Below are 25,004 nucleotides of genomic sequence, written 5' to 3' on the forward strand. Positions count from 1 at the left end.
CTGCTTCCACAAACCACAGACCATGACCAGTGATATTCCTCCCCTTCTCCATCTCAGTTCCTCAGAAAGTCCAGAGGGACTGGTGCAGTGGAAGGTACCAGGCCAGCCTAAAAGGCCCTGCATGTGGGAGCTGGAGGGGGTCCAGAGAGAATATCCAACTTATTCCTCATTCTCGAGGCCCAGAGAGGCTGAGGAGCCTAGCTAGGGCCACACAGCTCTTAGGGGCATCACCCCAAAGCCAAGTCTTCTGACTTGAAAATAATTTCTTTTTCTACGCTTTCATAGAAAGCATTTGCTTTTCGTATGCTATGTTTTTTTCACCTGTAACCAAGTCTGAATGCCAATACAGCTTCTTTTTTGAGGACTGGGCCCTTCCACAAGGGCACCGGCCTGAAATGGTTGTCCTCTCCAGTAAGGAAGTAGTACCAGTCTTCAGCGGAGGGACTGCTAGAGACTCCCCCATCCAGGGGAATACCAGACCCCTGAGAACAGTGAGTTCAAGCTCTGTTGTGTAAAGATCTGACCATCACTGCCTTGGAGGCGCTTAGAAATATTTCCTGTTGAATTGAGTTCAGAAGCAAGGACAAGATGAGGGGGGTGAGATTTGAGTCCCAGGGGTCCCAGCCCTCCCCGCCCTACTGTGTGACTCTGGGTCAGTCCCTGCCCTTTTCCATAAAATGCAGGATTGGATTTGTTCTCAAAGGTCCCCTCCATTGTTGACATTTTCTATGGTTTTGGTGACCTAAAAGTAATCACGCTATGGGCAGAAAACCTTCAGGTTCAGCCTTGTTTAGTGTAAAGAAAGGTCAGATTGCTCATTAGCATCTGTTCTCACTGACCTACTTAGGTGTGTCTTGCTGTGTGAGGTTAATCCTGACTGATGACCTCAGCTTTGTTACTGGAGGAAGATGCTGGAGGTGTGTCCATGCTCCCTGGCCACAAGCACAGCTGAAAATTGTGGGGGATTTGGGGGCATCCCCTCTCAAACTCAGCCTCTCCCATGTCCCCTCCCTCAGCATTTTGTCCCCCATCAGAATGTGTGGCTATTTCATACTCCGGATGGGCACTATAGGGCACCTCCCCACCTGAGAGGGTCAGGGCTCAGTCCAGAAAACGGGGACCAGAAGATGATAGAGCACCTCTACTTACCCATCTGAGTGACGGCAGGTCAGAGCCCAAAGGAGCCCCGAGCTGTGTGGTCCAACCCCTGCACAAAAGGCCTTCACCATGGCATCCGGGACAAGTGGTGATCCAGCCTCTCCTGGGAGAGTTAGTCCCCACATGGCCCAGTGCCACCTGATGGGTGAATCTCCCCTGGGCATCGAGGACAAGTGATGATCCAGCCTCTCCTGGGAGAGTTAGTCCCCACATGGTCCCGCGCCACCTGATGGGTGAATCTCCCCTGGGCATCGAGGACAAGTGGTGATCCAGCCTCTCCTGGGAGAGTTAGTCCCCACATGGCCCAGCGCCACCTGATGGGTGAATCTCCCCTGGGCATCCAGCACAAGTGAACTTGGGGTGATTGGTGTGGGCTGCTTAATCCACCTTTGACAAGACAATGAGGGGAAGTTGTGAGAAAGAAGACTGGAACTAAAAAGTGTCAGTCCTCTCCTGGCTGGGCAGGAGCCCCAGGCCAGGCTTCCTGCTGTTTCAGGCTGGGTACCGTCTGTGGGTGGGGAAGCGCGTCAGGCCTGGGCTTCGGTACCACTTTTAATTTACCATCTGTCTGACCCAAGAAGGGGAGCGATTCAATCTTTTTGAGCCTCAGTTTGCTCACCCGTAAAAGAGGGGTATTTTTACTACTGCCTGCTGTATAGCTGTGTGGGATTTTTTATTTACATATTTTACATACAAGCACTGGCTTGTGGATCCATTGACACATAAGCTCACTTCCCCACCTACACCCCTCCCCTGAAGTCCCCCAAAGCCTTCCTAGGGGGTGGAGGAGCCCCTGGTTCCTGTGGGCTCTGACAGGGGAACACAATCTGGCTGGAAGAGCCATGGATATTGGGCCCGTGGTCCAAGGAAGATCATGCCCCAAGGGCTGGCCACCGAGCACTGGGGCCTGGAGAGGGTGGTGATCTCTGTCAGTGGAGGGGATGGTCCCACACCCACAGAATCCTGGATTCTTAGAGTAACAGATCTGTTTATGAATAGGGTGAAGGCCTGACTGTGCCCAGTGAAACAAAGGAAGTTATTGCTTAGCACTCAAACCATTTATTGTAAGGGTTGAGTTTGGAGGAGGGGACATGAAAGCACAGCATCTTTTGTCCCTGGTTGTGGCTTTTCCAATTCAAACCCTTCCCACTGTGCCTCAGTTTCCCCTTCTATAAAATGAATGGATCGGACTGTTTGCCTCCTTTAAAAAGGTCCCTGCCAACTCCAGCTTTTGTTCCTGTGATTTGTCCAGTGGCCTGCACATTCTGCTGAGCATTTCTGCCTAGCCAACTTCACCCTACTCTGAGCCCAACCTGAGAAGAAGGGGCTTCTCCCTCACAGCCCAGTCTGCTCTAGGTGCCCCCTGACCCCCTCTTGCCAAAGAAAAGGAGAGGCAAAGGACACCTTTTCTAGTTTCATTTCATGGTTCCTCCAAGAAGTGACAGGGCCTATGCCCAGTCCCCAGTCTGAAAGACACCTCAAAATTAGCTCAAGAAATTTTGTCCAGTCCCCAAAGGAGCCATGGAGGGAGTGGTGGAAAGTGCAGTGGACCAGCAGTCCACTGGCTCTGGCGCCAGCCTTCTCCCTGGACCTCTGATGGTTTGTGACCACCTGCCCCACCAAGAAACCACGGTGCCCCTGGGCCTGGTGCAGTTCCTGGCACTCCCGACAGCCTCAGTAAATGTTTACTGATTTCCAAAAGTCACACAGCTCCGTAGCGAATCACCCTGCCAATACTTTGATCATAGTAAATATATTAGAAATTATATGGATGCAATACTTTATAAGAGGTAAAGCCTCCAGGTCATTACAATATAAAATACAGACCCACCCACATAAATAACCACAGTATCAAGAAGAAACTCCGTGCTTCGGACACAGACGCCAAGGGCCGAAGAAGGGTCTGCCTTCTGCTTTTGTTAGCGAGGGATGTTTATCATCGAATCATAAATTCAGAGCCAGAAAGGATCTCAGAGGCCATTCAGTCCAAACCCCTATGTTACAGAAGAGAAAACTGAGGCCCAATGAGTTTGAGACACCTGCCCAAAGGCACACAAGTAAGCAACAAGGGTGGGATTTGAACCCAGGCCCTTTGACTACAAATCTAGGCTCCTTCCACTATCCCATGCTATGAATAGAGCTTCTTTCTGACAGGTAGAAAGCAAGACAGAACCATGGACAATGAGAAAGCAGTCCTTAGGCCCTAGATGGGGGAGATGCCAGGAATTTCATGGTCCTTCCTTCACTCTAGGAGCCTCCCCAACTCACTGAGGTCAGATTTCCTGGACAGTTGGGCCATAGCTCCAAGTGTCTTGGTGCCACCATATGTCAATCTCAGGGGTCAAGTGTTGGGTTTCACTTTGAGCGACTCCAGGAAGAGGGAGGGGAAAGATAGTGGCCCATGAGTAAGTTTTTGAGGAAAATCCTTCCTCTGCGAGGTGACTTGGATGGGATCAGTAGGTCAGGTGGGTCATAGCTTCCTTCTGCTCCTCAGTCTGGCTACCTTCAACCAAGAGGAAGAGACAGATCCATTCATTGAGGAAACAGAAAGGTGAAATGCCAGGAATCCCCATTAGAGTTACAGAGCAGTCTCTACCCAGGATATGCTAAGGAGTTAACAGGATGAGAATAAAATACCTATCTGGGCAAAAACCATCCCAGAAGCAGAGTTTGTCACCAAAAAATCAAAAACCTATAATCAAGAAATGATGGAGCTACTCCAATGATAATCTAAGGACAATTTTTTCTGGACCAAACCTGTGATGTCATTGGCAGCGGAACTCCCACTGAGGGAACTCCCTCTGCCAATGCAGCCCCTGACCTGTAACTTACAGTCCTGGTGTATTGCCTGGGGGCACTGAGGATGGAAGTGGCTAGTCCAGGTCACACAGTCAATATATGACAAATATAAAGACTACAAAGAAATATGAGAAGATAAGATGATAATAATATCTAGCATTCATGCAACACTCTAAGCATATATAGCACTTGAGATATGTGGCATTTTATAACACTTTGCAGAGCTCTTTCTTTACATGTGGTAAAGTGAGCATGACCAATGGAATGGTATGGCATTCTTACAACTGTGTAAATTAAATGGTCTAATAGAGGCAAGCAGAGGGAGTTTCCATGCTGGGCGGTCCACACCAGTGCTATCACAAGTATGCTTCCCTCCCCCCACATCTGACTCCCCAGACTGATGAGAGATAAGCACATTAGAAACCATCCAGGCTATGGGGATGTGGGCAATGATTATCACCCATCAGCCCTCCCTTTACCTTCTTACTGCATGAGGCCCACTTCTCCATTCACATAATCAGGGTCACTGGAGTCATCCTCTGGGATTCCTGTAGGAGAAGGTAGGTTCAAGTTGGACACCTTGCAGTTCCTTACTCTGGGTGGTAATCCCATCTAGCCTTGAGATGGGACAGTTTGGTGGTGTAATCTTCCTAAGTTCAAATCTAGCCTCAGACTCTTACTAGCTGTGTGACCCTAGGCCAGTCATTTAACTTTGTTTGCCTCAGTTTCCTGATCTGTAAAATAAGCTGGAGAAGGAAATGGCAAACCACTCCAGTATCTTTGCCAAGAAAACCCCCAATGGGGTCATGAAGAGTCAGACACAACTGAATAACAATAGCCTGGAGATGAGATGACAAGGTCCTTCAGGGGTGTCACTGGAGATTCTGGTCCCTAAGGTGGGTAAAAAGTCAGAGGGGGCTTCTCCATGCTCTTTATTACTTGTAGGATAAAAATAATCCCCCTTCTCACAAACTTCCTACAAGGTGGAGGCTGCCTGCCACCTTTTACACAGTTTGGTAAACATTCCACTTCGCTCATTCCCCCATTGCCCATGTGGTATCCATGTGCATGTACTGTGGTCCTCCATGCACAGAGTGTGCACTTTCCTTCCCTCCCCCTCTTAAAAACTGGGGCTTCCTTTAATTTAGGACCTACTACCTTCGGAAAGCCTTTCCTGATCTCTCCTCAAATCATCTTCTCACATGGCCTATGTCCCTCCCTAATAGACTGTGAGATCTTTGAGGGCTTTGGTTTTGTCTTTGTACCTCCCAAAGCCTGGCACATAGTAGGTGTCTAGTAGATAGATGCTTGTTGAATTCAATTGAATTATATCGACTGGAGATGGGAAGGAGGAGGTGAGGTGGCCCCACCAAGGCCTGTTAGGATCCAGGTCAGCTTTAGGAAGCCTTCATTCCTTCTAGCTAATAATGCCTTTCTCCTCCCAGATTTGTTTCCTCTATACTTATATGTGCATAATTCCTTGACTGGAATGTAGCTTAGGGCAGGCCCAGTGCCTGGCACATATTTGGGGGATGATAAATGTGCGCTGATTGATTGAGAGTCCAGCTTGCTCTCTATTGTCTTGGGTCCTTTCCCCACACAGACCACACCTTGTGAGAAATTAACCCTTTGTTGCTGATTTTCAACAACTCATGCCAGTTGAAAGGATTTAGCTGAAGTAGGAACCAGGTGAAGATACAGGGTATTTTGGAGTCCTGATTTTGTTTTGACTGTTTAGTTGGAGTGGTTTGCCATTTTCTTCTCCAGCTCATTTTACAGATCAGGAAACTGATACTAACAGAGTTAAGTGACTTGCCCAGGGTCACACAGCTAATAAGAGTCCCGAGGCTACATTTGAATTCAGGTTCTCCTGAATCCAGGGCCTGGCACATTATCCACTGCACCACCAGCTGCCCCAGGTTAAGGCCTGTAAAGCTCACTCCCTGGGGGTGGGGGAAAGGAAGCAGGGCCATAGCCCATCACTGGGCACCTCTTGCTCTGACCCCCAAACACCAAGTCCAGGACACTTACTTTCTGCCTTTATTGACTGTCTCCACTGCTCGATGGATGCCGAGTTCTGATAATCCTCAGATTCTTCCACAACTGAAGGACAAAGCAGAGAGAGAGAGCTGGAGGAAGCCAGTTACAACCCTTTCCCCAAGCTGAGCTTTCATGGCCCCCACAGTCCCTCTCTTGGAGGACCAGGCTAGATAAATTCAGAGAGACTTGTCCTCAGGAGGTGAATGAGAAGAACCAGCTCAAGCAGACTACAGCATTAATACTGCTGCATCGATAAAGTGGCGGAAGCACAGACTGCTCACGTTTACTCCGTGCTTTGAAGTTTTCAAAGCCCTTGACATGTATTATTTCATTTAACCTTCATGGGCCACAGTCTCCTCATCTGTAAAATGAGGACTATGTTCTAGGTGGCCTATGAGGTCCCTCCCCACTCTAGATCTACGTATGAGTCAGAAAGGACAATCCTTGCCCTGCTGACCTCATCTTCAAGCCAACCTTAAAGATGTTTAGAAAAGGGAAGCCACCCTTATGTCCCCCACCCAGTTTGAAATCCCACAATCAGCCTTGCCCGGGGCTTCTTTCCTTTACCTTCCTCAATAGGTTTGCAGATCAGGATATTCTCATAAGAAATCGTATCTTCGTCATCTTCTGCAAGAGGACAGAGGAAAGACAGTGATCATTGAGTGCCTTTTAAAGAGAGCTGTGTTTTTGTACCTGTCATTGCTGCCTTCTCTCCTTTCATGTTTCATTTCCCTTCCTCAAAGCCCACCTCCCCCAGGACTTTATATAAATTCTATTGGGAGAGACAAGTAACTGTAGGCAAAGCCTGAATATACACAAAAAGAAAACAAGGTAATTTTGGAAGGGAGAAAAGGAGAGGAGGATGAGATCAGGAAGTTTTCCTGCAGAAGGTGTAGCTGAGCTTTAAAGGAAACCAGAGATTCCCAGAGGCAGAGGTGAGGAAAGAGTGCATTCTATGTATGGGACCCAGCCAGTGCAAAAGCCCACAGATGGGAGATGGTGTCTTGCAGGCAAAACACTGCAAAGAGAATCTCAAAAACTGGAGCATGCTGAGAAGGGGGATGACTAGAACAGGGAAGCATCTGGAAGCCAGGTCACACAGGAAAACCAGGTTATAAAAGAATGAATTGAAGGAACTGAGGATGGTTAGCGGAGAACTAGGGAGGGCACAGTCATTAAGTGCAAGTATCTGAGAGGCTGTCGCCTGGAAGACATCTCCACCTGGATGCCCAACGGACCTGTCCAAAACAGATTTCATTACATTTTTTTTTTAGTTTTGGAGGCAATGAGGGTTAAATGACTTGTCGGGGGTCACATAGCTAGTAAGCGTCTGAGGTCAGATTGAACTCTGGTCCTCCTCACTCCAGGGTCAGGTGCACTTCACCACCTTGCAGTCCGGAATTCATTACATTTCCCACCACCACCACCACCATCCATCCCTCCTCCGAGCTTCCCGTTTCTGTCAAAGGCACAACCATCCTCCCAGTCACCCTTGACTCCTTTCTCACCCTCACTACTATTTCCAATCTTTTGCCAAGTCTTGTGATGTCATCTCCTTGCCCTCCCCTCTCCTTACACAGCTATCACCCTAGTTCAGACCCTCACCATCTCTCTCCTGCTCCCTGCTTCCAGACTCCCCAACTCTAGTCGTTCCTTTTCACAGCCACCAAATCCATATTCCCTTTTTAGGCTTTTACAACAGAATATTTACTTTAAAGATAGAATCACAAATATATCTATACTTGGAAGGCAGTCTCTCTTTATGGTATAAATTCCTGGAGGGCAGGGATTCATTTGCTTTTCTCTTTATATCCCCAGCCCTTACCAAAGTGTCTGGTGTGTGTTCGTCCTTCGTTGCCAAAGAAGACCATGCCATCAGAGAAATAAAGACATGACTTGCACTTGACTTTGTTTTGAGTGAGGGAGGGTTGTGCAGGTCACCAGTCTTACTTCTACTACAGAGCCATCTGAATCCAGTGACCAGATATTCATCAGGATGACTGGAGATGACCCAGGATGAGGCAATTGGGGTTAAGTGATTTGCCCAAGGTCACACAGCTAGTGAGTGTCAAGTGTCTGAGGTGAGATTTGAACTCAGGTCTTCCTGACTCCTGCAGTGGTGCTCTATCCACTGCACCACCTAGCTGCCCTGCAATGTCTGGTATACAGTAAGTGACTAATAAATGCTGCTTGGTTGCACTATCTACCTTCAAGGTAGCCATGAGAAAAGTACCTTGTAGACCTCAGGCACTACAGAAATACAAATTGCTTGTTATTATCAGTGGAGGGACCTTCAGACCTCTTTCTCTGCAGTCATAAGCATCTTCTGCACCAGACTTCTCTTGACCTCTCCCAATCTTGTATTTAACTATTTTGTAGATACCTGTATTAATTACCTTCATATACATTTTTGTACATATTCATTGTATCTCTCATTAGGATAAAAACTCTTTTCTAGGAAGTTATCCTGTTCTTTGTGCTCACATCTCCAGAACCTGGCAGTCTGCCATATAGTAGGTACTTAATAAATACTTGTTGATTGATTGGTTAATCAAGTTCTAACTAGGCTGACCTGCTCCTCTTCCTCCTCGCCCACACCCAACTGGTCCTACCTTCCTGTTCGAATTTCCTTCCTCATCTCTGTTGCCCTTTGAAATCCCCACATCCTTCAAGGTCTAGCTGAAAAGTCCCCAGTCCAGTGATCCCCCCACCAATTCCCTAGCTCATGCCAACATCTGGAGTCTTCCCTACCTTTCAGTTGCCTCTGGAACTGCCCAAAGTTGCAATAGTCTGTTGTAATGGGATCTCTAAAGGAGAAAGCAAAAGCAAAAACAAACACAAAGACCCATGTAAAAGATACTACCTTCCATGAGCAATCAATCATCCTGGGAGCTCTCCTTTCTGTTGAGGTGTGAGACTGGCAGGAGGTCAAGATCAGCCTTCCTGGTCCCCCCTCCCCCCTTCCAAGTTGTTTTTGTTTAGATGCTGTTGCTATTCGGGGTTGTTTGTCTGGCCTCCCACCCCCTCAGCCCTCCCACAGCGTATATGATGTCAATAATTTCCATCAGCTCAAAAGGGCAACTTTTAGTTTATTTTTTTCCTCAATGTCTAACCGCAGTTCATGAAAACAGGGCTGTTCTCTCCTAGCTCACTACCTGAGGACATGGGTTCAGAGAGCTACCTTGGACAACAGCCTCCTGCCCCACCCCCACCCCACCAGTTTAGATTATAAAATCATCAGATGTCAGAGATGGAAGGAACCCTAGAAGGGAAGAGAGAGGAAGATAGAGAAGAAAGGAAAGACGGACAGATGTCCATGAAGGAAGGAGAGTCGGGGAGACAGCACACACAAAGATTATAACCATGTAAATGGAAAAAGCTACCACATCATCATCACCATAATGAATATTGTGAAGTTATAGAGAACAAGCAGGGTGGAGAGATGGAGGGAGGGGGCGGTGCGTGTGTGGAACATTGCAGATGCTGTCAGGTTCCTTCCATGCATCACTTGGTTTTACTGAGTATTTTTCCCCCCTTTTTCTAAAAAAAAAATTTTTTTTCTTCCAGTAGATGGGAGGGGGATAAATAGACAGATAGACAGAGAGTTAAATAGATAGGTAGATAGATGGATGGATGGATGGATGGATGGATGGATGGATGGATGGATGGATAGGTATAACTATTTCAATATTGGTTTTTATCTTATGAATTTTATTTTATGCATTTACAACTGGGATTCTGAGAAGTCCATGCATTTCACCAGAACTTCCTAAGGAATCAGGAACACCAAAATGGTGTGGAAAACTCTCTGGACTAGAGACTCCCTGAGGGCAAGGACTGTGTTTCTTCCCCCGCCCCCTCCCCCTCATTATGACAGGGATCTTCCACTGCCTCTTTGCTCCCCAGAACCCAACCTGGGCTCGGTCCTTTGGAGTCCACTGCCAGGAATTCCTCCCTTCCTGTGAAATTCAATATTTTGCACTTGCTTATCTACCTGTTTTATTCCCTACTCCCTACTCCCCACTCCGCACCCCCAATTAGATCAGAAGTGTTGAGCCTCTGGTGACCTTGGAAGGCAGGTGGAACCAAATGACAGGCAGGAGCCTGTGATATAAATACTCCTTCATTCAGAGAGGGTTAGAGTTGGACTGTTTCCATCAGATTGACTTCCCCACCTTTTTCTGAGATGGGACCCTCTGTCCTCACCCCCTCCCCATTTTTCCATTCTTGTATTTTATGAGGAAGAAAGCCAACATAAAAGAGATACCATGACAGGGGAAAGTCAACTTACACATAGGCTGATTCAGATTCTTTTCTACTTCCTGCAAAGACAAGGATTTGATTAGAAAATTAGCACTAATCTCCCCCAAATTCCCCCTCTAATCTTTATTGATTTCCTCTGTCTCTGTGGTGGCTAGAAAGCCAGTTGCAAAACCAGGAAAGGTTGAGTTAAAGACCTGTCCCTGTTAACTGTGTGACCCTGGGCAAGTCTCTCAGGGTTCTCAACAACTTCCTCGGGCAATTAGTTTTAGAGGTGGTGCCGACCTGCAAAGGGAGGAAGGAGTTTCCTCAACTGCACCATCCTCGCACCATCGAAATCACAGGCATAGTCGCTATCCCTAACCTATGTTTCTCACTACCTTGTTTCTAAATACATCTTTCCCTCTCCTCTCCCCAGTCAGTTGTGCAACAACAAAGTGTTTTAAAATAATAATAGCTAGCCTTTATATATAGTTTTAAGGTTTGCAAAACACTTTACAAATATCTCATTTGATCCTCACAATAAGGCTGAGTTAGGTGTTATTATTGCCCCATTTTACAGATAAGGAAACTGAGGGAAACAGACTTGCCTATGGTCACCCAGCTAGTGTTGGGTTGGATTTGAACTTAGGTCTTCCTGACTCCAGGTAGCACTCTAGCACTACCTCGCTACAATTCAGTAAAACTACACTGTCACAATCCGATAGTATAGTTATGCAGTGTTACATACCTATAGTCCCCCACCTCTGGGAGGAGAGGAGATAAAAGATCCTAGGATCCTGTATTTACAACTGGAACGTCATTTTACAACTGAGGAAACTGAGGCCCAGTTGTGTGTAATCAGCACAATCTGGATCTGAATCCAAGTCCCCTGACCCTGAATTCAGTGCTGTTTGTATTAGACCACAGAGGAAGGGGCTTCTTTCTCAGAGCAGACCTTCTGGCAGGCTGACTTACCTTTCCTGAGGTTCTGATACCTAGAGGTGTCAGGATCTGAAAGAAACCAGAAGGTATTGATATGGAATCTGATGCTGCCTAGTCCTAAGCTTGTAGTCCCTTATCCTCAATGGGCATTCCAGGCCCTGGCCTCCTAAGGGGAATTGCTTAGGGGACCTTGGCCAATTCATTCTGAGTTATCTTCAGGGGCATAATTTGTGGGTAAAGCATGAGCTAAAATCCCCAGTCAGGACCAACCTCAACCACACTTGGAGAGGTCAACTGAGTCGGAGCCCCATCAATCTCAGAGTGGTCAAAAGCTGGGGTCCTCCTCCTTCTTGCCCTGGAGTGTAGCTGCCTGACTTCCTTTCTGAGCTCACAAATGCTTGTGATTTCAGGTACCCAGTAAGGATCTCCCTGCCTTCCCAAATCTATCCTCCCACCTAACATCCCTGTGACAGAGTTTTGTCCTCCCCAGGGAGGGCTTATGTTCAGAATACTGGCTCTCCTGAGAGAGTGAGCCTCACTCACACTGAGGTCTATAGAAGGGATAGATATCAGAGCCTTTTTCCAGAGCACAGTTTCATGTGGGGGGTGGGGAGTTTGACAAGATGACCTTGGGAGACTTCTTAGTACAGTATAAAGAACCCTAACTTTAGAGTCAGAGGAACTGGTTTTAAATCCTGCTTCTGATTACTGCTCTGTGCCTCTGTTTCCTCATCTGTAAAATTAAGACTCTGAGGTCCCTGCCAGCTCTAACTCTATGATCCTGTAACCTCTGAGGTCCCTTCTAATTCTTAATGTCTATAATTCTTAAAAATAGAAATTCTTAAGCTAAGGCTCCACAAACTTATTTTTTAAAAAATATATATATATTGATAACTATTTCAACAAAATTGGTTTCCTTTATAATTCTATGTATTTTGTTTTAGGAGTTTAAAAACATTCTGAGAAGGCATCAGGAGACCCAAGCATTCCAAAAAAGTTTCAGGAACCCTACTTCTAAAAGTGTGGGAATGAGTGTTGGGGGAAAGGAGTGATCGATCAGCCACCAGGGGGAGGAAAAGGATAGGAAAGTCAGAGGTTGGGGTCTTCAAGGCTTCACAGTTTTACAAAACATTTGGTGAGATGAGTGGGAGGTGGGATAGTTTGAGAAAGAGACATATGTCAATATTCACAGTGGAACCAGCAAAAATTCATCATTCCCTCATGACCAAGAGATAGATGTTTCTGCCAAGGACCCAGCAGATTATCTGTCCTGAGGAGGGGATGGAGGAGAGGGGCAGGAAGTTGGGAATACAAGCTGGGTAAAGAGGAGTCTTTGTCCCTGTGCAAAGGTCTCTGGGCTGGAAAGTTTGGAGATGCTCTGTTCTAACCAAGTTGGGGTCTCTAAGTAGGTCCTAGTTTTGACTTCCTCATGTGGTCTTTAGGGATCCTCAGTCTAGTCTGAGGCAGTAAGGTGACACAGTGGATAGAGTTCAGAGCCTGGCATTGGAAAGACTTGAATTCAAATCCCACCTCAGACACTACTAGTTATCTGGCCTCTGGGCAAGTCGCATAACCTCTGTCTAAATCTAACCCTAACCCTCATCTGTAAAATGGGACACTCATAATAGCTCTTACCTCCCAGGGTTGTCCTGAAGATCAAATGAGATAGTATTTGTAAAGAACTTAGCACACAGTAGGCACTATACACATATTTGCTATTTTTATTATCTTGTGACAGTGCCTCTCTCTCTCACTCTGCATCCCCCACAGTAGACTCAGGGGAGCAGCCAGGCTAGGGTGGTGAGCAGGAGTCTTGGGGGGGCCCTGTCTTATCTCTCTCTGATTTTCTCTAATGGCTTCATTTCACACCCTTACTTGTGACAGAAGAGACAGTCTCCAGGTTAGCTGTGGCCACTGCAGGATGGCACCCAGGTCAGAGTTTCAGGCCCTCAGTCTAGAAAGTTGTCACAGTTCCAAAGAGGAGAAGAGGAAGCTTTGTCTCTAGGACCTCCCTCATTCACAATATGCCACCTACATCTGCTCTTAGAAAGTTGTTTGCTCCCAACTCTCCCACCCCGATCCTCAGATCTCTCCTTCCTTGGTCTACTACTGAGCCTAAAATTCCACCATTCATTCCAGCCATTCCCTTCACCCCTGGAAGTCTGCAATGTAGGAGGGCAGGACAAAGAGCCTCAAGGGAATGAAGAGACATGATATGTTAGATAGAACAGTGAACTATGAGAGTCAAGAGAGCTGGTTCCTAATATCTGATGTTATTTGATTACCTAGTTTGTGACCTTTGATGAGTGACCCCTCCCTGGCTCTCAGAGGAAGCAGGACTGTATAATCTCTAGGGCCCTTTCCAAGCCTCCAATTCTAAAACAGAGTGGGATAATTTGATGGGGGCAGGGGAAGGTGCCCATCAATCACACACAGGTCCTTATTATACCATTATAGTTCTACAGCTAGAACGGATATCAGAGGCCATCTACTCCAACCCCCTCATTTTTAAAGGGGAGGGGTGTGTGAAGTAATCTTCCCAAGGTCAGATGGGAAATAAGTAACAGAGTAAGATCTGAACTTAGACCCTTTAACTCCTGACCCAGTGATCTTTCCACTGTACCATGATGCCCCACTGGCTGGAAGAATAAATAAACTCTCCTAAAAAAAACCAAAACCAAACAAAACCAAACCCAAGAACAGACAGAGTTACAAGTGAATTCCACCAAACATTTAAAGAACAATTCATTTCAATACTGCATAAAAATATAGTTTGAAAAAAACTAGGTAAAGAAGATATCCTGCCAAACCCCTTCTATGACACAAATACAACTTTGATACCCAGACCAGGGAGAGTCAAAACAGAAAAAGAAAACTACAAACCAATTGCTCTAGTGAATACTGATGCAAAAATCTTAAGCAAACGCTAGCAAGGAGATTGTAGCAATATATCACAAAGATCATGTACTATGACCAGGCAGGAATTCAGTGCTGGTTCAACATTAGGAAAACTATAAGCATAATTTGCCATATTAATAACAAAACTAACAAAATCATATGATGGCTTTAATAAGTGCAGAAAAAGCTTTTGACAAAATATAAGACCCTCAATACTGTTTTAGGAAAAAGTGCTAGAAGATACAGGAATAAATAGAGCTTTCCTTAAAATGATAGGTAGTTTTTCTCTAAAACCAAGATCACCAATTATCTGTAATGGGGATAAGCTATCAACCTTTCTAATAAGATCAGAGATGAAGCAAGGATGTCCATGGTCACCATTATTATTTAATATTATGCTAGAAATGCCAACTATTGCAATAAGACAAGAAAAAGAAGTGGAAGGAATAATCATAGTCAATGAAGAAACAAAATTATCACTTTTTGCAGGAAATGTGATAGTTTATTAAGATACTTCTAGACAGTCAACTAAAAATGTAATTGATATCATTACCTCATCAAAATTGCAAGATATAAAATAAATTCACAAAAATCATGAGCATTTCTATATACTACCAACAAAACTCAGCAGGAAGAGATAGAGAAAATTTATTTAAAATAACTATAGACAGGAGTCTACCTGCCAACACACACAGGAACTATGTGAACACAACTATTCAACACTCTACATAAAGACAGATTTAAATAACTGGAGAAATAAACGTTTCTTGTAAGTAGACCAAGACAACATGATAAAAATGACAAAACTCTCTAGCTGGTAGATGAAGGAGTAGAATGATCTGAGCATAGCTGTCTCTTGGGTGGAAGCCACACCCTGACAAAATCCCCTATGGGAGGGCCCTGGGCTGAGCTTGAGTCAGGTCCCTGTGGTGGAGAGAGGATGACATACCTCTCCTAGTCTGCTAGTCCGGGCTGAACTCAGTTGCTATCAAGACTCTCAGAAGCCAGCTAGTCCCCCCTGCCCAAGAAAGCCCTCTTCGATGTCTCCCCCACAATCCTCCTGCCCCCTCCAGCTCACCCCCTTTAGCACAGCTCTCAGAACAAGATTTTCAAGACAACAAACTTTCTTCTTCCCCCTGGGACCAAATGGAAAAAGTCCAATCGTTCTATTCCCTAGACTTCTCTTCAAATTCTTAAACACAGACTTTGTATTCTCATGAGTACATTCTCTTTTCTTTAGTCTAAATAACCCTGGTTCCTTCAGCCCAGTTCAAATGGAACCACCTCAGAGCCCTGGACCCTTCTATCAATTCCTGCTCTCCAGGGATGATAGGATTAAGTTTAAAGGTTTTCAAAGTGCTTTATTTCATATTATATTATCTCATTTGATTTGATTTATATAGCAACCAGGGGAGGTAGGTATTTGTGTCCCCATTTCGCAGGCAGACAGAGGTTAAGTGACTTGCCCAGGGTCATACAGTTAGTGAGATCCTAAGGAAGGACCCCAGGGCAGGTCTTCCTCACTCTCAACCATTTTTTACACTTCCCAGACACCTCTAAATCATGCCTGTCTACTGTCAGGCTGTGATCCCCACTTTCACCTTTTGAAAATGCTCAGACTTCGTTCCATGGAACTACGAGGGCTCTAACAGATAAGACTTCACTTTATCTAACCCAGATCCAGGTCTCCACCTTAATTCCTGATCTTCTAACTCTATCTGGAGGCCCTACCCACATTCCAGCTGCCCTTTCTTCCTAAACTGTCTCCTGTCTATTTGAATAGAAGCTCTCTGAGGGCAGGGGACCAGCCTGCAAACTTGCTTAGTACCACTGCTGGCTTGTGGTGGTAGCTGGGGTTTGTCCTTTGTTCTTAAAGAGGACCATGACCTCTGCAAGGTGATGCCTGGCACCTGGTATGCAGTGGAGCTTAATAAATGCTCTACCTATCTGTCTCTGTCTGTCAACCTGTCTGTCTAGCCTTCTAGTATCATTTGTTATTACTGTAAAATTTAGAGCTGGAAAGGACCTTTAAGGCCAACCTTCTCATTTTACAGATGAAGAAACTGAGGGGGGCAGCTAGCTGGCACAGTGGATAGAGCACTGGCCCTAGAATCAGGAGGACTTGAGTTCAAATTTGACTTCAGACCCTTACTAGCTATGTGACCCTGGGTAAGTCACTTAACCCTGACTGAAGGAAGGAAGGAAGGAAGGAAGGAAGGAAGGAAGGAAGGAAGGAACTGAGTCTCAGGGAATTGGAAGGGACTTTAGTAGTATCCCATCCAAACCTTTCATTTTACATATGGCAAAACTGAGGCCCGGAGAGGGCAGTCAGTCAATAAGAATTTATTAATCACTTACTATGTGCCAGGCACTGATTAGAGTTGAAAATTTGAAAGCGACCTTCAAGGTTGGTCTAGTCCAATTTTCTCATTTCACAGATGAGGAAACTGAGGCCCAGATGGGTTATGTGATTTGTCACACCTGTAGGTTCTGAACCTCATCTTTACTAAGGAGTACTTCTGGGTGGGATCTAGGCTCTGAATTCCTGACACACACACCTCATCCCCCAACATGGCTCCAGGCTCTCCTTTCTCCTCTGACCTCTCCAGGTCTCCCACTCTCTGAGAATGACTCTGGGCTGCCCATCCTTTGGGGTTGACCTTAGGCACATTGGAGGTCTGGGGAAGGGAAGGGAAGTCACCCACTTACCTTCTGCACCGGCCATGGAATACAGCCATTTGTCCTTCCTGCAAACAAGAACATGCCAGCTCACCACTCTGCAACACCAAGGTTTGTGAAAGAGGCCACTTTGAGTGGCAGACAAAGCGAAGCCCCATTGATGGCTAGACCCTGGATAGACACCAGGGGGCATGAAAGAGGGGTCCAAAGCAGGAATGCCAGCTCTGAACACTGAGAATGTTTTTAAAGGCAACAGCACAGAGTGGTTAACAGGTACATGGCCTGCAGAGTGATGGAAAGAGGAGACGTGATCCTGTTCACTGAGTCATGCCTTTGCTTGGAGGAACAAAATCTACTTACTAACTGGGTGACCTTGGTCAAGTCTAAACCTCTCTGAGACTCAGTTTCCTTCTCTGTAACATGAAGGGGTTGGCTAGATGTACTCTGAGGGTCATTCCTGCTCTATGATTCAGGGTCAAGCATGATCTAAGAGGTACTAGGACAATTCATTCGTTCCTGAATTCATTCATTCATTCACAGACTCCATTAATGGAATTAATAATTGATGGAGACCATTGATTATTCTGTTAATAAACATTTCCTAAGCTCTTTACTAAATGCAAAATACTGTGCTAGGTGCTGATAGGGTGGGACTGGGGAAGATCCAATCTAATAGGGAAAGTACTAGCAATTAATTAATTAATTAATGACAACAACTAATGACATTTGTATAGCTCTTTAAGGTATGCAAAGCTCAGTACATCCATGATCTCATTTAGATTTGGAGTCAGAGGACCTGGGTTCAAATATTACCTCTTCCACTTATTCCTATGTAACTTTGAGTAAGTCACTTAAGCTTTATGGGCCTCTGTACAGTGAGCAGATTAGGCTCCATGGCCTCTGAAGTCTATCCCAACTTTGTCTATGATGCTTTGATTTCATGTTCCTTTCAAAGAAGACAATTAGACATTAACTGTAATTAGTAGAAGGCAGGGGGAGGGGTATTCACCAAGGACTCTGGGCAGAAGAGAGAGAGGCCCTCCAGCAGGGGAACCAAGGAAGGCCCCAAGGAACGGACATCGAAGCCAGGATTTTTTTAAGAGTGACATTAAAGGCGCAGGAAGCCACAGGCTCCCTCTGTCCTACCTTATCTCAGGGCACTGAACTGTGGAATATTCAGCCGACTCTGGGACCATGCCTGCTACTGTTTGGAAAGGTGGAACAAGAGAGGCTGAGGTTAGTGAGCGAGTCATGGGGCAGCGCTATTGACCTCAGCCCAGCTCCTTCTCAGAAGACCGGATGGGAGCCCCTGCCCATTCTGCCACCTTGTTCTGCTGAGTTTTGCCATTCTCAGACCAACCCTCTCTGAGAACCACAACGGTGTCCACCCAGAATAATAATTTGTGCTCTGGCTTTTCCAAACCAAATCTCTTACAACTGTACTATGAAGTTCACCCATCTTATCGTCACACCCATCTTACATGACCCTCAGAATATCACAGTCATGGAGTATCTAAGGTGAAATGTAAACCCAGGGCTCTATGTCCATGTCACCTCTCCAGATCCTAGGAAAGCAGGATGACTAAAGCCACACCAGAAAGATGGGGCCATCTCCAGCTTCTCCCTCCCATGGTGACCCCAGTGGTTTCACCAAACAAGACAAGATGAGTCACAGAACCCACAATCAAGCTGACTGTCCCCTTCTTTTAACCACCGTTCCCCTCCCCCTTACCCCTCAACCCAACACCTTGAGCCACCTCCCACCTCCAACCTCCTGCAATCAGCCAGGCTCCTTCCTCTGTGTACTTACTGGAAAAAGTTCGGGCAACGGCAAAACTTTGTCGTCCTTCATCCCTGATAAACACATGGGAGAATTTGATGAGCAGGGATGAAGGGAAGGGCAGGGGAGGATGAGGCCAGAAACAGGGATAAAGTCAAGAGTTAGAGGGAGGGAAAGATCTGGGAAGAGGGACTGGGAGCAGAGGAGTAACTGATGGAGAGAAAGGACAGAGAATAAAGAGAGAAAGAAGAGAAAGAACAGATAAATGGAGAGGAAGGTCAGATATGAGAGACAGAGAGGGGAGATGGATGGAAAAGAAGGAAAGAGGGGGATGGGAGAGGAAGGATAGGGAAGAAAGAGGAATGGATGAAGGAATGGATGGATGGATGGATGGATGGACGGATGGATGGATGATGGATGGATGATGGATGGATAGATGGATGGATGGACAGGAAGGACAGAGAGCAGAGACAGAAAAGAGGGATGGATTGGAGGGATGAACAAGGAGGAGGGGTAAGTGGAAAAAGGATAGAAGGGGGAATAAATAAAGAAGGAAACACATAAGCTTCTTGGAGGCATAGATTGTTTCACTTCCGCTTCTGAATCCCCAGCACAGATGGCTGGCACACAGAAGGAGCTCAACAAAAGCCTTGTGATTGACTGCATCAAATATACAACTTTTCAGTGCCCCACCCCACCCCCACATCTCCATCAGGGTTCTTTGTCCACTCATTTCCGAGCACTTTTCCTATTATATGGATGGATGTTTCTGAGTTCCCTAGTTGTGATTCTGCTTTTCTCAATTTACATTAATTAAAGGTAATTTATTAATGAACAAAAGTCTTTCTTAATTTTCTTAGCTTCCTCATACTTGGCAGTCTTAATGGCATTCGAGTATTCCATTACAGTCACATATCTCCATTTATTTAAGCACCCCCAGTGTTGGCCACCTAGGTCATTTCCCCAACTTTTAGAGTCACGCCCAATGCCCCATGGGAATCTCTGGGCAGGTAGCTAACTTCCTTTGCTCATTTGCCTTTTAAACGACTTTAGATGGTATTTCCAGTAATGGAATGAATGGTCAGAATGCAGACTTTTTGTCATTTTCCCTGTTTAACTCCAGAATGCTTTCCAAAAAGATTCTAGAAATTTGCCATTTTATCAGCAGTGAATGTTGCACATTCCTGCATCTCTAGAACCTACCTAGCACTTCCTTATAAATATCCTCTGATTTAATAATTATTACTGAATCTGACCTCATCACCCCCACTAGTTATTCCAGATTAGTGATATGTATCTGGACCTTTCCGTGATAAGTGGACTGCCATTTCCTTATATCAGCAGCAGCCCACAGATTTCACTGCTTGTATCATGGTCTTACATTTTACTTGTTATATCTAAGGGCACCTCAGGGTTTTTTCTGATACAACAAAAAGTACCAGAACTGAAGATCCAGACAACCAGGAAAGGATTAGAGTGAGTCACTGCTTGGGTCCAAACCACCCACAAGACAGGAAATGACTGTCCAGATTCCAAATGTTCCTTTACCAAGTGCCCCCTGTCTTTGAACAGACAGAGGAAGGCACATCATCTCCTGACAGTAATCATCATTCTGAGGCATTGAGATTCTCACTTTTTCCTAGTGGTCCAGAATGTCAGTATTAATTAATTTTTTCCTCTCCTTCTCTCCCTATCGGTTTCTTCTCCCCTCTCACTCCTCTTCTTCCTGCCCTTCCCCTCCTCCCCTCCCCTCTTCTCCTCTCCCTCCTTCTTTCTGTCCCCATTCTCCTTTTCCCTTTTAGCTATAACTATGCCACCCATATCTATATCACATATACCTACATCTAGATATGTAGTATGGATAGAGAGCCATCCTTAGCTCCAGGAAGACCTGGATTCAAGTCCAACCTCAAACATAGCGACTGTGTGTCTGAGCAAATCACTTTGCCTCTCAATGCTTTAGATGGCTAAGACTCTAAGTTGCAGAACCTGCATTGGTAGAGGGAGTTTCCCCACCTGGGAGTTCCCTATGCCAAGCCCTGCTCCGCTCCTCTCCTCTATTTCCTCATTCCTCTCTCCTCTCTCCTTTCCAGTTCTCTGTTCCTCTCTCTTCTGCATCAGCTCTCTGCCCACCTCCCAGAACATTCTCTGCTTCTTCTTTCCATGGGGATTCTTAGAACCAGGCCAGCCAAGCATCTGCAGACCTCATCTGGGGTGGGGGTGGGGCTTCCTTTATCTTGACATCTAATTGTGGTTTTTCAGTTGCAGAAGGAAATGAGAGAGGGCGAGGGAGGGCGGCCAGATGTGCACGGACACTGCCTCCCAAAGCAGTTCGAGGCTCACACACACAGTCATACAGACTTGCGCATGTGAGGACGGTCACTGGATGGACAGTGGATCCGATGGGATTTGTTATTTCCCTTACTGCTGTGTCTTAGGCCCAGAGGGTCAGAGATCTCACACCAGAAAGGACGTGAGAGGTCTCCTGGTCCAGGGTTCTTAACCTGAGCTCTGTGAACATTTTTTTTTTTTATTGCTAACTGTGTTTCAGTAAACACTGCCAGAGGGGGTCCATGGCACAAAAGGGCTTCAAAGCCCCCGATCCAGTCCAACCCTCCCATTTTCCAGATGGGGAAAGTGAGATCCAGAGAGGTTTAATGATGGCTCAAGATCACACAGGTAGTAAGTGGCGGAAGCAGAATTCAAACTCAGATTCCCTGGTTTCCATATCAGCATTCCAAACTTCATTTCCCTGTAGTCTCCTAGGCTGCATTAGGGTTTCAATTTAATCTTTTACTGTTAGATGGTGTTTATGAACACAGTTGGGTTTTGTTTTTGGTTTCAGGGTTTTTTTTTGTTTGTTTTGTGGGGTCAGGCTGTAGATTTCAGATCATTAGAGCAGAGAGTGAATTTTCCAGAATTTAGTTAGCAGTTTTCTTCTACACTGGTCAGAGGCAACAGGCAAGCAAAAGAAGCTCATCTCAGGGATTTTGTTAAAAAGAAATGAGGGAGGGGCAGCCGGATGAGATGGCGCTGTGGATAGAGCACCAGCCCTGGAGTCAGGAGGTCCTCAGTTCAAATTTGGCCTCAGACAGTTTATTAGATGTGTGACCCTGGGTGAATCACTTAATCTCAATTGCCTCCCTCCACCCCCACCCCCTTAAAAAAAAGAAATGGGGGGTGGTGGGAATGGAATGTCATGGGGTCAGCACACAGACAACCTAGTCTACCCCCATGGCCCTGGCTATTGAACATAAAGGTTGGCCCTGAATGTCATAGTTCAGGAGGTCTTGCCCTGATGGGACAGGAGGGCAGGTCAAGGAACTACGAGCTCAGATCTGAGCCTCCCTTTACAAAGATGGTGGGGAACTCAGGAGAAGTACTAAGAGCCCAGGAAAACAACAAAGGAATTACCAAGAAATTTGACTGATGGTACCAGTTGAGGGGTTGGGGATAAGATCCAGGGAAGCAATTATGAGCCCAGGTGCAGGTTCAGTGGCTTCAGAGACACCAGCAGAAAGATCACTGATGGGAGTCAATGGATTGGGCAAGTCACCCCTAAAGCCTCAGTTTTCCCATTTGTAAAATAGAGGGATTAGACTACACAACTCTATGATTCCATATTTAGACCTCTGATCTCTACCCCCTCTTATTAATTCAATAAACATTTATTGAATGTTTATAAGACCAGTCTCAGATATTTACTGTCTGTATGACCTTGGGCAAGTCACTACTCCCTTAGCCTCAGTTTCCTTTTTTGTAAGATGAGAAGCTTGGACTAGATGGCTACTGAGGTTCCTTCTGTCTCCAGATCTATGCTCCTAAAAGTGTGATCAGACTAGGGCAGAGTATGGCACTCTGTGGAGTGTGCAGACACCAAGAAAAGATGCTTGGAATTTGCATTCCAAGCCTACCTCTCCCACACAGTGCTGGCAGTGACAAGCACATAACAAGAGAGAATTCTTAGACAGGCATAAGCTGGACTGGGTAGTCTCTGAAATCATTTCTAGCTCTGTGATTCTGTAACCCATCCCTTCCTTCTAGGGAGCCATCCTGATTGTCAGGGACAAGGCTTGTGTGTGCATGACCATGATGGCAGGAATGGACTAACTCTGACCTGGGGAGTTTGAAGTCTCAATATACTCCTTGGGTCCACAGCCGTCTCAGGGGACTAGGCACCATCTGCAACACCCCAGGGAGTCAAGTATTTGTTACTGAGGGCCTTCTGAGCAGAGAGCAGTGACCAGTGGAACACAGGGTCTTTTGGTATGGAGGCAGAGAGTTCTGGCTAGAAGGCCACAGGGCTGACAATTGGAATGATGGGAAAGAAGGGAAAACAAAAGAAAAGAAAGGAAGGAAGAAAGGAAGAAAAAGAAAAAAGAGCTCTAAAACCCTATCCTTCCTTTAATGGTGGCCAGCTAGGTCAGAGGTTGTGAATGTACAGCCAGACTTGAAGAGGTTCTTTGGATGTCAGTAGTGGTCTGCTCAAGGGCTCCTGTGTTGGAAGAATGATGATGATGAGGGGTAGAATTTATACAGTGATTTAACTTTTGCAAAGCAGTATCTCATTTGACAGGATTCAACATCTATGTCTTAATTTAGAAAAGCTTAATAAATACTTTCATTTATCTTTCTTCATTCTTTCTTTTCTCTTTTCTTCCCTTCCTCCCTCCCTTTTTCTTTCTCTCTCCTTTTTCTCTTTTCTCTCTGTTTTTCTTTCTTCCTCTCTCCTTCCCTCCTTTCCTTCTTCCTTTCTTTCTTTCTTTGGTCAGGTTTGACCATTAGATTGTTGGACAGTAGAAAGGTTCCCTTTTAATTTGCAAGGCAGTGGAGGAGACCACCCCAAAATAGTAAGCATATGGTAGACACAGTGGATAAAGTACTAGACCTGGAGACAGGAAGGTCTGAGTTCAAATCAGGTACAGACTCTTACTACTGTGTATCCCTGGTCGAATCACTTAACCTGTTTGCCTCGAGTTCCTCATTTGTAAAATGGGAATAATAATAATAGCACTTATCTTCCAAGGTTATTATGAGGATAACATGAGATAATATCTGTAAAGTGCTTTGCAAATCTTAAAGTGATATATAAATTTGAGCTATTATTAGTTCAAGGTAAATTTACTTAGGTAGATTGTGGAGGGGAATGAGCTCCTGGATGGGCTGAGGGGAAAGAATGAACTAATGTTGTAAGGAAGACTCTCACCACCTCAATAGACCCCCCTTGACCCCTCATCCCTGCCTTAGGGTCAAATGCACAATAAGTTCTGAGGATGGGGCCCCTTGGATGTTGCAGGAAGCCTGAAGGCCTTCTGAATCAATATGCTTGCCTGGGGTCTGAGCTTTCACAGATTTGTACATTCTGTCACCCAAAGCCCAGAGTGGCCACTGCCACTAGCCCAGACCCAGCATGCTATTATTATTAATATCATTATTAGAATATAAACTCTTTGAGGGTGGGAACTCATTTTCTTTGTGTTTCAGCACCTAAATCAGTGCCTAGCATAATAGGTACTTAATGAATGCTTACTGATTGATTGATAATTGTAGCAGAAGCATCACAGCCCATCTTCAATGGATTTCCTTTCTGGGAAAGAAGTGGCATCTCAGGGAGGGAAGATTCACCCTGACCTGGATCTGGGTTCAAATCCTTACTCTGTTGCTTACTCCATGTGTGACCTTGAATAATTTACTGGACCTCTCTGAGTAAGTTTCCTCTTCTGTAAAAGAAGGAAGGTTGTGCTAGATGTCCTTTGAGGTGTCTTACAGCTCTGGGATTCTAAACCTATGACCCTAAGACCTTTTCAACTCCATGATCCCAGCTGTATGAAAATAAGCAAGTGGTTCAGTTTCTCTGCATCTTAGCTTCCCCATCTGTAAAATGAGGATATTGGATTCGATGGCTTCTAAGTTCCCTTCCAGTACCAGCACTATGATCCTAACTTGTGAACCTGGGCAAATCTCTTTACCCCCATATGCCTCAGTTTCCCTGTCTGGAAGATGATAGGGTCTTGGAGGTCTGTCTCAGCTCCTGTGACCCTATGGCCTGCTGCTTGTTCAGGTTTGTGGTTCACTGATGATGCTGGCTGCAGGCTTTGGGGCTTGGAACGGGTGCTAAAGATGGTGGCACCATATGTGAAAGGCTCTGCTGAGTCAGTGAGATGGGGAGGGGTGTGGTGTGTGGGGGTCACTGGTCTAGGATGCTCAAGATTAAGTCTAGAAGTATCTTTCTTCAGTCAGAAGAGGAGACCTGGACCAACAGAGGATGAGAGAAGCAGTAGGGCAATACCTCCCAGGTGTCTTAAGAATATTAGTGTAGACATGCCCACAATGCATACAGATGCACGGTGGGTCTAGATAAATACAAACATGCAGTGGAGTGGGAAGGGATTTCAGAGGTCAATTACATTTAACCCTCTCATTTGACAGATGAGGAAACTGAGGCCCAGAGAAGTTAGGGAAGAGT

The 25,004-nt window shown here is 45.7% G+C and overlaps 1 protein-coding gene across 1 annotated transcript in view; it reads right to left on the reverse strand.

Moving 5' to 3' along the window:
* Nucleotides 1-2,921: 2,921 nt before the first annotated feature.
* Nucleotides 2,922-25,004, reverse strand: part of LAT2 (linker for activation of T cells family member 2) — a 44,356-nt gene continuing 22,273 nt past the window's right edge. The window contains 10 exon segments of the mRNA XM_072640178.1: nt 2,922-3,661; nt 4,437-4,505; nt 5,989-6,060; nt 6,565-6,624; nt 8,749-8,804; nt 10,289-10,319; nt 11,215-11,250; nt 16,789-16,826; nt 17,905-17,962; nt 18,569-18,612. Coding sequence (XP_072496279.1) covers nt 4,441-4,505; nt 5,989-6,060; nt 6,565-6,624; nt 8,749-8,804; nt 10,289-10,319; nt 11,215-11,250; nt 16,789-16,826; nt 17,905-17,962; nt 18,569-18,612 — 460 coding nt within the window. The 3' untranslated portion in view covers nt 2,922-3,661; nt 4,437-4,440.

The sequence above is a fragment of the Notamacropus eugenii genome, chromosome 2 (assembly GCF_028372415.1).
Source record: "Notamacropus eugenii isolate mMacEug1 chromosome 2, mMacEug1.pri_v2, whole genome shotgun sequence".
Taxonomy (NCBI): Eukaryota; Metazoa; Chordata; class Mammalia; order Diprotodontia; family Macropodidae; genus Notamacropus; species Notamacropus eugenii.